The sequence below is a fragment of the Phoca vitulina genome, unplaced genomic scaffold (assembly GCF_004348235.1).
Source record: "Phoca vitulina isolate PV1807 unplaced genomic scaffold, GSC_HSeal_1.0 scaffold1, whole genome shotgun sequence".
NCBI lineage: Eukaryota > Metazoa > Chordata > Mammalia > Carnivora > Phocidae > Phoca > Phoca vitulina.
In genome coordinates, this window is record NW_022589704.1 from 83,835,204 (window position 1) to 83,848,274 (window position 13,071).

Consider the following 13,071-nt stretch of genomic DNA (forward strand, 5'->3'; position numbering starts at 1 on the left):
GAGGGAGGGAGGCGAGAGGGAGGGAGAGAGGAAGGGAGGGAGGTGGAATTTCATTTCTTCCACTAAAGCGTTTGCGGAGACTTCAAGGTATAATCTATCCCAGATCCTTTCCCAGAGAGAAACTTGGCGATCACGTTTTCACATGATGCTCACGCTCAGGGCGCTTCAATTATCCCTCCCCACAAAGATAGGTGGCGCGTGTTTCAGGGTCTCTCCTCTCTCTCCTACAGAAAAGAAAAAGAAAAAAATGTCATTAGAAGAGGCGTAACACGTCAGTCCGTCCCCAGGTTTGTGTTTCCTGGAGTGGCCGAAAGAGATCAGTTCTAACCTGCTCCGCAGGAATAACGGTCCTGCCTCCCGACACTCTTGGCGAGGTTTTGTACAGTTTGCTCCGGGAGCTGTTTCTTCGCTTCCACCTTTTTCTCCCCCACACTTCGCGGCTTCTTCATGCTTTTTCTTCTCACCATTTCTGGCCAAAACTACAAACAAGACTTCGCAGGTAGGTTTTTTTTTCCCCTTTTCTCTCTTTTTATTCTTTTTTTGTATGGTCATCCCCCACCCTCCTTTTATGATTTTTCTCCTTTTAAGTGGGGATGTGAGTCTGAAGTGAGAAGGAGTGTCTGTGGGCAGGAATTTCAGGTGGGTTTAGCTCCTTTATGGCAAGCTTTCCCCAAGAGTGACTTCTTCGATTTCTCTGGCACTCCCGCTCTCTCTCCTTCCTTTTCTCTCCTTTTTCCTCCCCCAAATAATTTGCCCTGTACCTGTCCATTCAGGTAACCAAAGGTGCCTTTTGCTACCCAGCCTAGGAAAAGTTTTATTGAGAACTACATGGTGGAATGAAAACTCTTCAAGGGGAGAGATTCTGCTCTATTTTTGCATCTAGTTCCAGTTCATTGTATTCAGCAATTAAAACTTGGCAAATACCTGTTAATAATTACAAAACTTGATCGATACAAACCTACCAAATTCAGGGGCAAGTCTTTCTCTTAGATATGGCAGTGCATCCTCTCCCACCGGAGAAGGCTGTTTTCTAAGCAGAAAGTTGCCTGTTTTTGTCTGCTTAGCGAGTTTCATTTCTTTATTTTATTCTTTGTGTGTGTATGTATGTGAAGTAACACCTCACTTCTGTGATGATAAATAAAGAAGTGAAAGTCCTCATGGAACTTGAGTCGTTTACCAAAGTGTGTGTATGGGGGGGGGGGTCACTACAGCTGGGAAGAAAGCTGCTGTCAGGATATCAGAGTTTTAAATTAAGGATAACTTTTGAAATTGTATTTTAAATGGCAAAGTATTATAGACATGGATTTAACAGGAGACACATGCACACACATATCCCATTCCATACTTTGGCACTGAAAAGTCGAGAGAGATAGCTGGAGTTCCCAGGAACAGTGATGAGCCCGGCTAACATGAATGTGTTTATCTCCCACCTACTTATATATTTTACATGCTCCCCCTCTAATGATGAAGGCAAGATTACTAACTCCAGAGTTAGAAATAACAGGCAAAGATAAAGTTTACAGCACAAATGCTCTATCTGTCCCTCACACACACACATGCTCATAAAACTAGCAGCTTACTTTATTAAACATGTATTTATATGCAATCGTGTGTAAGTCTCAGCATGAATACAGACAGGCCAGCTGTTTCATCCCAGACACTTGTGTGACCATTTCCTTATTTCAGGATTTTTCCCAACAATTTACAATCAATAGGAGAGCCAAGAAATGACAAAATGTGTCAAACTTAAAAGTCACCCACTATGCCTAGGTTAAATTCAAGGTGCTTTCTAAATCATCCACTTCCCCTTCTCTCTGCCCACCCCCCCCCACCCCTCTCAGCAAATGTGTGGAAACTGATACTCACTTTCCAGGTTTTCTGCAAAGCTTCGAGCACAGGAGACAATAGGTGCGGGGCGTGGGGACTAAGTGTGTTCGGCAGAGAAAGGGTTAATGGCCCTTGTGTTACAGTTTGCATCTGTTACATCTTTTATAGCCCCTGTTTAAACTAATCCTCGAGGCACAGCATCTTCCCAACCTCCACCGAGTTTCGGGATTCTCCTCCTCTCCTGCCTGCCTCCGAGGTTCCCCTTCTCCAAGTTTTGACAGTTTCAGCTGAAAAAATGCAGCGCCTCTCTCGATTTTTAGGTACAAAAGTTTCGAAGCCAGAAAGGATACGATCATTTAGTAGAGCTTAAAAGTATTGCCGTAGCGGTTGGACTTTCTCTTTCCTTTCTTGAGGGGATAAAAAAAAAAAAAAAAAAATTCTACTGGAACTATTTAAGGGAACCAGTGTAGGGGAGCATGTGTGTGAATGAGGTGGGGGAAAATACTTAAGTAAATATTGTCAAAGTGGCGGGGGGGGGGGGGGGGGGGGGGGGTGAGACAAGATGAGAGTGAAAGAAAGCCTCGCCTCACCCCAAGTTCCCGAGCCGGGCTGAGGACTTTTCCGAGGAAAGGGTCCGCCTAGCCCTGAGTCAAGCAGCCTTACTGTACCGCCGTGTGCATTCCCTCATACGGTCAGGAGTTATGACTCATTTTGAAGATGTAATTCTTGTCTCTCTGATCCCCTCGCGGGTGCAACACACCAAACAGTAACAAACACAAAGCGCCTCGGGGCCAAGGCTGGGGGTAGGGGGCGGGGAGGGGGCCGCCGAAGTTTCGCTTTGGCGTTGGGGGGCGCGGATGGGTGCTCGCCGGGGCCCTGGCCCGGCTCCCCTGGGCGGCCCGCGCGCGTTTCAATGGGCGCGGGCGATGCCCACATTGTCGCTGTGTTTGGTTGCTAGATCGAGCCTGCGTGCTGCCGAAGCAGGGCGCCGAGTCCATGCGAACTGCCATCTGATCCGCTCTTATCAATGAAGCAGCCGATCATGGCGGATGGCCCCCGGTGCAAGAGGCGCAAACAAGCCAATCCCAGGAGGAAAAACGGTAAGAAGCGGCCCGAACCAAACTTTTCCGGGCCACTCCGCGGCTCAGAGACCCAGGGAGAAGGAGGGGGAAAGGGAAAGGGAACCGAGGCGGCGGCGGCGGCGGCGGCGCCCAGGGCTCGCGGGCGAGCCTCTCTCCGTGGCCGGCGCCGGAGCCCTGCGCGCGCGGCGGCTGGACCCGGGGAGTTGGGGAAGTGCCGGGCAAAGTGAGCGGGGGGCGCCGGGGGGGCTCAGAGCGCTGGGGTCCGGCGGGGGCCCCGCGCCCCCACCCCCGCCGCCCCCTCGTGCCCCCGCCTCCGCCCTCCCGCTGCCTCCGCCTTTCGCTCCGCTAGCGCCCGGTCCGCCGGGTCCCCGGCCGGGCTGCGGGAGTGTCCGGCAAGGGCAGGGCGGGGGCCCGGGCGCCGGGTCGTGCAGGATCCCGGGGCGGGGGCGGGGGTGGCAGAGGAACTGCGAGGGCGGGAGAGGGGGCCTGGGGCTGTGCCTCCGCACGGCTTAAAGTTTCTTGCCGGAGTCTCGCGGCCGCCTCTCCGTACGCCAAGTAACGGTCCGCGAGCAGCGGGGCCCGGCCGGGCGCGCCCGGACCTCGGGTGGGAGGGACTCGGCCGGCCCTGCGCGGGGTCCGGCAGGGTCCGTGCGGGCTCGGGGGTGGGTGGCTCTTCTCCAGCGGGCTCTGGCCCCACGCCGGGGACTGGAGGGGTCGAAGAGAGCAGGGAGACTTTTCTGGGCAGTTTCTACATGATCAGGAGGAGCCCGTTATCCAAGCTGAGTCAGGAAGGAGGAAGGAGATGGGGGTGAGAGGGGGACACACAGACCAGAGGTGGGAGATTAAAAGGGTGACTGTTAATAAGGTCTATCTTGGCGAGAGGCAGAGAAGGGATGAAGTAAAGGAAAGAGAGAGAAACAGAGAGACAGAGAGAGATCGACCCCCCTAGGTATTACCCCCGAACAAAATCGTGGGAATAAAAGAGAAAAGTGATTGGCAAGAGCGCAGAAGGCGCCTGGGGGAGGGGAGAGAGCTGGGGACCAGAGAGGGTGCTGGGGGGGAGCTGACAGAGGATACTGAGTTTAAAAAGAAAAACCAACCCCCCAAAACAAACAAGCGAACTAGCGCCAGCTCAGACTGGGAAAGGAAACTTCTCGCTCCCCTCGATCTCAGCTTGATCACCCGGCACGGGGCCGCGTTGACGCTCCTGAGCTGGACGTGGGGACGCGGCGCCGGCCCGGCCTCCGGCCTCCCGCAAACCCAGCCCGCACCTCGCGGGGACCGCCCGGCCCACTTGGAGCAACTTTCCTCTAGAGAGGACAATTGTGCGCGCCCCCGGCCTGCCCCGGAGCTGCGCGGCGCAGGGAGGGGGCGGCTGGGGGCGCAGTGTGGGGTGCTGGAGAGAGAGAAAACACAAAGACGAGAGAATTTTGATTAGAGACAAATGATGCTTCTCTGTCTCTGTCTCTCTAGGTTGTGTGTGTTGTGTGTGTGTGTGTGTGTGTGTGTGTGTGTGTGTATCTTTTGCTTGTTGTGGTGGAGGTGTCGAGCCATATGGGGGAGTGATAGAGGAATTTTGGTCAGAAACTGTTCGTTACGTTATCCTGCCTTTTCCCTTTGTGCTGCCTTTGATCTATTTGCTTGGCTTAGTATTACAAAAAAAAAAAAAAAAAGTACAATAATATATTCCGAGCTGCTTCCCCAAGATCCAGTTGAGGCTGCCTCTTTTTAAGTCAGTCTCTCCTCTCTTTCTCCCTCTCTCTCTGTCTCTCTGTCTCTCTCCCTTAATTCAATTTTTTCTTCATTCTGGAATCTGGCATTATTTAAGGTGGTCCTTACACAGGAGACCTCCCCTTCCCCATCTCTGGGTAATTTAGTAGACACTAAAATTATACCTAATGTCCCCCTCTCCTCTCTTGTGTTTCCTCTGTTCCTTTTATTAAATGTTGGTTATTGATTTTCTAAAATCAATGTCTGTTGTGGGGCTTTTTTCCCCCCTCTTACAAGTATCTAAAGCACGGTGCTGATCAACTGGATAACAAAAGCTTTGTGTCAAGGAGGCTTTTTTTTCTTATGTTAAACAGTCATTTTTTTGAGAGAGAGAGAGAGAAAAAAAAAGAGAAAGAGATATAAAGCAAGGTTCCCAGAAGTGTTCTTTTGCAGAAGAGACTATTTAGAATGTTTGTTTCTGCTTTCCTGCCTCCTCCCACCCCCTTCGGGATTTTGCCACTGCTGACCAGCCTGGCCCCGGCAGTGAGGTCAGGCCAGAGCCCAGGTCTGGGGAAAGAGAAGGCTCCAAGCTCCCTGGGAACCCTGAGGGGTGGGGTTGGTGGAGAGGGAGGCCTGCTGGGGGCTTCGCAGGTGAAACAGAGTGCCAGGGAGGTGCTCAGCCCTGGACCCCGCAACCATTTCCCCTCCGCCCAGCCACTGACTTGGGAGAAGCCTCAACACTCCGAAATGGAAAGTTGAATTGCACATTTTTTAAGGCATTTACCTCAGACCTTGCACACTTAACAACAAGCCTGTCCATTGCTTACAGCTTCTCTAACTTTGACTATTACCTGTCTCTTTTTCCAAATAATCTGTGAAAAACATGCTGTGAATTGGTTACTTGTCAGTGTTTTTCTTCAGGTTTAATCTGACTGAGCAATGCCCTGGTTTTGAGAAGCAGGTAGAAGAGTTTTCTTCCCCCTTTTTCATTTTCTTTCTCATCAAGCACATATCCAATGCCTTTCCCTTTGGGGATTGCCAGGATTTATCTGAACTGAGTGGATTTTTCTTCTTTCCTGGATTCATGGAAAAGATGTCACTTTTGAGCTTGTGTCTTTGCTGATAACACTAAATATGATGATGCTTATCAAAATCATATAGAAATTCCTGGAAAGGAATAATGGCAATACTAATCACAGAAGTAAGAAGCTGCAAGAAAAAGAAAAAGAAAAATGGTCATCCAGGAAACTAGAATGGCACTTTATATAATTTTAATGAAGTCAACAACGTATATATAGAGGAAGGCGACAAGAAGAAAAAACATGTAAAGCAGTTGTGTCTGTGTGTGTGTGTGTGTGTGTGTGTGTGTTTGAAAGGCTGGTCAAGAATGTGGGTTAGAAGACGATGCTGTATACAATTATTAAAAAGCGAAGGAGAAGGAGGCAGTTTGAGGGAAATAAATGTGCAAAGAGAGAAACAAGAATCTAAAACCCAGCCTTCAAGATTCTCAGACCAGCAAGATGCTTGGCAAAGACAGTGCCAGGGCCAAGTTAATCCATAGCTGACAGTCCCCTTTCCCCCACATGGAAAGGATGAAATCTCTTCCCAGAAAGTAAGATGTGCAGGAGGAAAGGGGGAGAGGGGTGAGGGGGAAGGAGGCAAAAAGCAAGTTGCCGGCAGACAAGAATGTGTGTCGGTTTCAAGAAAGTTCAGTCAGATGATCTTCAGTCGCCTGACTCACTTTGTAACACTTTCACTGAAGCTGGAGAGAGGGGGAAAACCCAGCCCCCCCCTTTTCCATTCCCCTGATTATACCCCACTATCTCCACACAGCCTTGGAGTCAGAAATGAGCACTCGGAGCGGGGAGATGCCCGGCTGTTGCCTGCCACTGGCGGCCCGGTTGTAACTTGCAAAGTTTGTTGCTTTAGCCCCTTGATTCGGGCTCGGCTCCTGGGGATGCTCCTGGTTCCCTCCGGCATCCTGTGGAGCCTGGGAAGATGGGCCAGCCTCCCCAGCCCATTGCCTTCCAGCATCAGCCTCTGAAAAATCGCACACATACATGCAGGTTGTAACCAAAATCAAACCCGGAAACTGCTTGCTTCAGAAAAGGGAATGAAGTTGTCTTTTAGATGAAAACTGAATTCGGAGTGGAGGGAGTGAAATGGAAGAAAGACAGAAAAGTTAAATTTGATTTTTCTTCAAACTTTCAGCTAAAGGGTTGGGGATTGTGTGGGGGGAGTGGGGAAGATTTTTACAAATGCCTTTGGTCTCTGATTTCCAGTGGTAAAAGAAAAGGGATAAAGTTGGATGTGTTCAGGGCTCTGGACCCTAGGGGAGAAACAAGCAGATGAGCAGACATGATTATCCTTTTTTAAGATAAGCCCTCTCTCCTTACCACTTCCTTAAAGGGAGTGGAGGCGCTGGTGGTGATGCTTAGAGGACGGAGAAGTTGCTTCCGTTTCAGAGATGCTTACATAAAAAGGACAAGAAATGCATTCTGCCCCTTCTTCAGGATGTGGCTCCTGACTCTCCTCTCCGAGAGGTGAAGTTGGGATGGGGCAGCCCGGAGTCAGAGCCCCTTAGTACACACTGAGGCAGGGAAGTTTCCTTCGGATTACAGTCGCTTCAGACTTCGTTATCTTTGCAAGTGGAGAAATCTTTTGCAAGTAGCTTTCTTCATAAAGTTGATGAGTTTATAGGGAGCCTGTTTTGCTGATTCTCAAAGCACTCAGAGGCAGTTTGTGTGGCAGGTACCAGTTCTGAGGGCGCTCCAGAGATATCCATCTCCATCCTTTTCTCTCTGTGGAGAGCTTCTGCAAGTTTCGTCACGCTGCACACACACAAGACTGGGGGCTGTGTATCTAGACTGATCTATTTGTTTTATTTAGGTTTGGAAACACTAAGTCAGTTGGGGTAGAACATGCCTTCCTTCGTAGCAGAGCCACTAGTCTGCTGGCACCCATAGTGTGATGCTCCACCAGGGGTAAGGGTGGGCTAAGGATTTTAAACTTTACATTGTTACTCTGTTGCCAAATAAAAATAAATTCACGTCTTTAAGCATTTATTTCCAAATACGAATAAAGCCAAGATTAAAGTTCCCTGCTAAACTGCTATGTCATATGTATCCGATGCTTCCTTTCTTGCTTGCTTAATTTGCTCAAAGTAAAGAAAATTCCAAGAGGTTATCAAACACCCTAATGCCGTATTAAGAATATTTCCTTGGAGAAATGTATGTCTCCCCAGAAGGTAGGAAAGGGCAGTGTTGTTAGCTCTCTAGCAGTGCCGCGTTTCTTCTAAGATGTGGGAGATTCTTTTCCTTACAACAGTTTTTGTCATCTGCATTCTTCCAAGGCTTTTAAGGTGCATTTTCTTCTGTGTGAAAGGGAACTCTTTGTCCTTTTCCTCTCCAGCACCGTGGCTTCCCAAGGTAGACACTATTTTGTGCCTGTCACAGAGAGAGGGAGTGCAGGTTTGCAATGCTCACAGACAATTGATTGTCTGCCCTAATGTGTTTCATTTACATGTTTATAACGTCAATGGTGCTGGGGTGTCCACTGTACCATTCATTCCCGCATTCCCACAAGGGGGCAATTGTCTGAATGGCCAAGTCAGACACCTTTTTGATTGCTCTTTGGTTGTCTTTTTAGAGCAAAGAGATAAAGGAGGAAAATCTGTGATGCAGAAACACTAGTTGAAAATATACAGAATTAAATGTCACCACAAAAGCAGATGTTAACATAAGCCCAAATATGCTTTTTAGCCAAGATGTGAAGGTTGAAAAAATAATGCAGAGCAGAGGGAAGGATGATTTAAAACCAATAAATATAGCCCTATCCCCCCCCCATTTCTTTTCTTTCTTTAGCAATCAGAAGATGAAATGTGATTTTCCTTTTCATTTTTAAGCCTTGAAACATCTAGGCACCTCCCTATTATTTGTATGTTTGCTGTGATTTGTGAATTTTGTATATATTTACATAGCTCTGTTTATACCAACAGCATCAGCTTACCACTTGGAAAATCTATTGAATGACTATTTGGGCTGTGGGGAGTGTAAACTTTTAAAAAGTAAGATCCAAGTATTTCTTCATGCAGCATTTTTTAAAAGGAAAGCAGTAATAATCAGCAGACTCTATGGAAGTCTTTGCCTTAATAGCTATGTGCCAAATACTTTTATCTTGGGTGACAGTCCTGTCAGAGTGAAAACTCTCAGGAAAAGTGTAACTAGTAGTTACAAAGTAAATAAAGAATTTCGTTTTAAGGTGTTCTGTACTGTTTTTATACTATGTGTGTGTGCGCGTGTGCGCGCGCGTGTGTGTGTTGTCTTGTGTTTCCTCTGAGAAAAGTGAGAGGAAAAGCCATCCATGTGTGTGCTTTTGGCTTTTCTCTTCATTCAGTTCTCCCCTACATATTATGCATATATGTATCACACATGAATACATCTGCTTAAAAAAGAAAGATTTCACAGTTCAGATGGTGCCTTGCTGGTTCACTAAGGTAATACAGTTATTAGAAGTTGGTCTAATTTCGCGTGTGGTCCATAAGGAGATAAAATACTAACTCTTGTGTCATCTGGTAGGAGATAAATAGGGTGGGGAAACTTTTATAATTTTGTAGTGAATTAGGGAGAAAAAATTGCCAGTCTGTGAAAAGATTTTTGCCTCTCCGGGAAGACACGCACAGTAGCTGCACCGTTAGCTGAACCCCTGACACGGCGGTCTTTTGAATGCCTTAGGTATGATTTCACTTTCGCTCACATCAATGCTGACCTGAATGCCTTTCATATCTGATCCGCTGTGTCTCTCCCAGTAAACATCCCCTGAGGGGAGAACAAAGAAAGGAGCTCTTCTTCTTCTTAATCACAATTCAGCCCTTTCACCGCCGGCAGGCTCCATTTGCATTCTGCCACAGAAAGCCAAGATGAAAAGAAAGAGAGAGAGAGGAGAGAGGAGAGAGAAGAGGAGAGAGGCAGAGGGTAGTAGCTGAGTAAAATAACTTAGGTGTTTGTGGCTGTTTGTTGGGCTTTCCCTAGTTACCAGCCTTATATAGTTGATGCTTGACCAGGCCCTGTCCCTCCTGACAGGCATATAGTGTTACAAGATGGCATGTCTGTACTATTCATGGCCACCCGCTCAACACTTGAGGTAAAAAGTGTCAGAGAGGGATCAAATTCTCCCTCAGAAGCCTGTTAGACTTGGGGTCAGGTGTGTGGACTTCCCACTCTCAAGTGCTGCCTACTATTTGGCTTTACTTATTGTTTATCATCAGACCAGGGAGGTGAGGGCACTTGGGGGGGGGGTTGAGGGGGGGCAGTTGCCGCAGCTGGAGACTGCTCTGGAGGAGAGAAGGGATAAAGTCTCCCAAGGCCCCGCTCTGGTTTCAGTGATGGGTGTCTGGCCCAGAGAAAAAGGGAGAAGTGCTTACACCCAGCCTGAACACACTGATAAATCTTCAGGAAAACTGGAAAAGACTTTCCCATTTTTTCCCCTGACTTTTTATGATAATTCATATTTTCAAATGAAAGGGGAAAAAAGCCAAGAAAGAAACTCTCAAATGAGCCAAAAAGGAAAAAAAAAATTCTCTGAAAAGAATTTTAGGGGGAAAAGTTGTTCTATTTTAAAAAGCTTTGAGGGCTGTAAAGTGCCACGTTTTTCACACCTTCTCCATACTTTTTTTTCAGATTTTTTTAGTATGTTTAACATTTGTGAGATGACAGCCTTTTTGTATCTCAAACTGGATGCTTCAAGATTTGTAGGGAGGGGTTGGTGGTATTCATGTTCTCCTCAGAGAGAAAGTTTATGCCTCAAGGGCTCCTTCTTACTGGGAACTGTTTAAACCCTCGCAGGCGGACCTGTCAGGTTTTACTGTGTTATTTGCCTCCATTTTCAACATGCAAAAGTAACATGCAGTTAATGGTATCGGAATGAGACCACAGCAAGAGCAGAAACCTCTCGTGACAACTTTTCAGCTACATTATCTTGCTCCTAAACTGTCTTGTCTTTTTTTTTTCCTTTCTGAAACCACTTTTAGATACCAACAGTTTTTCAACAATTAGATTAAGCACATAATGCGCGTGCGCGCGCGCGCGCGCGCGCGCTCACACACACACAAGTTTAGAAGTGCAATCGCTTCAAACAGCAGAGTGAATAATTGGAAATGGGGGCTTTTCTGATAGCCATTGTGCGGATTTCACTTATAAGAGTAAAACTAGCGGAGATATTAGAAGTTGTACACGAGCATGTGACACAGATTCCTGATTTTTTTTTTCTTTTTCCCAGAAGATTTACAGAATTTACAAAAAGAGATTATCCCTACACCTTCCACCCCTCCTATCCACCCCCATGACCCAAGCAATGAAGGATTTAGGCAGATTTACTTCAGTAAACACCTTTGGACACTTGGGGAGAAAGTGGGAGTCTGTTTGCAAAAGGAGGCTTTTGTTAAGTGAGGTACCGGGATAATGCTTTACCAGGCAGCTGTGATATTAACCTACCCAGCAATGCGGGAACACTCTTTAACTCTTTGAATGCCTGGCCCTTTGCACTCAGCAGATAAAATCCTGGCTCTCCAAAGACACCCAGAATTCTGGTTCTAGCAGTTTATTATTCAGACAAGTCTTATAGACATGAAAACTGTTCAAGCTTTTAAAACAATGTGGTTTAATTAGATGAGGTGGACTTACATTGCTCATAAGCCCTCCAAATGGTGGTTTATAATTGGCAAGGAAAAAAAAAAAAAGGAATCAAGGCAGCACATTAAAAATTCCAGGAAATATCTTTAGAAAAGCTATTTTCATTTCCAGCTTTTAAAATATTAGACCATGGTAGCTAGAGGGAATAAAGCAGCTGGGGCCTCTCTCCTTACTATAAAAGACACCAGGAGTTTGTGATGAAGAAAGGGGCTTCAGCTCAAAAAGCTGTAAGAGGCCAGTTGGGACAGTGACATTATCACAGCCCCCGCATCTTTTCAAGGGGGAAGTGTTGCCTATCTTTCGGAGCTTGGAAGGTCATGTGAACCTCAGAGGCAGGGCCTCAGGCCCACTGTTACCAACTTAAGACTTGCCAAAGCAAGCAGGGAGACATTTATAAGAGGAAGGAGTTAATGGTTATTTTTTGCCGGGCACAAGAATAACTTTACAGGTGTTGCATTCGGGCTTAAATAAGATTGCCTTATTTAGTTTTGAAAAAGAGTGTAGGTGTCAACGTTCAAGCAGCCACAAATGTGTGAGAAAGTAAAGGGTATGAGACATGACAGGATTAAAGGTGTTTGCTATGTTGTTACACCGTGTGTCAGGCTGCAAGCTCCCTTTGTCACAGCCTCCTGGTGATTTGACAGCGCAGATCTACTTCCCTTCTAGGTGAGACAGCATTTTTTAACTGGAGTTATAAATACGGTACACCCCTCGAGTTGCACCCTGCCTCCCAGCTCCATGAATCCTATTTGCAAGCCTCTTGCCCTGGGACACAATGAACAAATGCTGTATACAGGGGCTGTGTGCTCGGGGCCTGGGCATCGGCAGTATCACAGTAGCTGGCATTGACTGTTGTTTGGCAAGAAGGTCCTCTGCCAGATCATCCAATAATTAAGTTTTATGTTATTTGTATGAACGACCAAGCATGCAGTATTCCTTTTCAAATCAAAGAGAGGCTTAAAATTACTTTTTGAACACTTTCAGACCATGGTCAGGTCACAGTTTGGGGGCTGAATTAAAATGATCTCATTCATGATCTAATTGAGGTTGGCAAAACCTTAACAGTAGCAGGAGTACATAAATATAAATCAAAGACCAAAATTTAGCAAATCATATCATTTGCTAGAAATCTGCTCATGAATTATTCTCCGATTGCCAACCCAGAAGTTAAACTTTGTCTCCCCTCAGCAACAGTAACTGTGCATATTTTTTCAGGCTCCTGACAGGAAAGTTAGAGGAGCTGAAAAGAGAAGGAAGATGATCAATGTTTCATCAGATATTCTGTGTTTGTGACCCAGGAACATATGATAGCTAATAAAGCCAAGTACATTACAGTGGGTGCTGCAGTCTGGGTTAGAAATTAATAACGGGCTTCCGAAAACCAGACTTTGGAAGAGCAAGCAGCGGGGACACGTAAGGGATGTAAGGGAAGCAAACATTTCGAGAAGGATCTGATTGAACTTTGCTTTCATTTTTCAATTGAGGAATGTAATCGTCATAATGATTTATGATTTTTTTTTTACAAACTTAGGTCTATTAGTAAGCTAGTTGAGGGGATGAGATCTGAAGTAAGTGGGAGAATTAAAAGGCAATATTGAAATGTTAGTATACATATTTAAGTAACCTTTCCTTTTTTAAAAAAGATCACTATAAAAATTAGGACTCCAGATAGTTTTTCCTATAATCTATGGGATTAAACATCATGTTCTATTGTATCTAATCTGTTTTTAGTTATTCTTCATTTTTCTGGGTTGCCGTGTGTT

The 13,071-nt window shown here is 46.3% G+C and overlaps 2 protein-coding genes across 6 annotated transcripts in view; one reads left to right on the forward strand and one right to left on the reverse strand.

Moving 5' to 3' along the window:
- Window positions 1–2,116, reverse strand: LOC116636303. Its single transcript, XM_032411003.1, has 3 exons — window positions 1,867–2,116; window positions 329–479; window positions 1–224 (listed from the first exon to the last, which is right to left on the reverse strand). The coding sequence occupies exons 1-3, from the start codon at window positions 1,975–1,977 to the stop codon at window positions 166–168; spliced, it is 321 nt and encodes a 106-aa protein (XP_032266894.1). The 5' UTR covers window positions 1,978–2,116; the 3' UTR covers window positions 1–165.
- Window positions 65–13,071, forward strand: part of ZEB2 (zinc finger E-box binding homeobox 2) — a 134,055-nt gene continuing 121,048 nt past the window's right edge. The window contains exons 1-3 of one of the 5 annotated variants that reach the window (XM_032410963.1): window positions 65–87; window positions 231–499; window positions 2,786–2,927. In XM_032410963.1, coding sequence (XP_032266854.1) covers window positions 2,855–2,927 — 73 coding nt within the window. In that variant the 5' untranslated portion in view covers window positions 65–87; window positions 231–499; window positions 2,786–2,854. Of the gene's footprint in view, window positions 88–230; window positions 500–2,057; window positions 2,148–2,387; window positions 2,547–2,570; window positions 2,594–2,785; window positions 2,928–13,071 lie in introns of those variants that run through there. The other 4 variants (XM_032410972.1, XM_032410982.1, XM_032410953.1 and 1 more) reach the window with 4 other exon arrangements.

What these genes read in the sequence shown, in the direction of transcription:
- LOC116636303 (XM_032411003.1), bottom strand. Translation starts at nt 1,977, where the DNA reads ATGCAAACTGTAACACAAGGGCCATTAACCCTTTCTCTGCCGAACACA. An exon ending in CTTTGCAGAAAACCTGGAAA is followed by an intron (nt 480 to 1,866) that starts GTGAGTATCAGT and finishes TCTTGTTTGTAG; the next exon opens with TTTTGGCCAGAAATGGTGAG. An exon ending in CCGTTATTCCTGCGGAGCAG is followed by an intron (nt 225 to 328) that starts GTTAGAACTGAT and finishes TCTTTTCTGTAG; the next exon opens with GAGAGAGAGGAGAGACCCTG.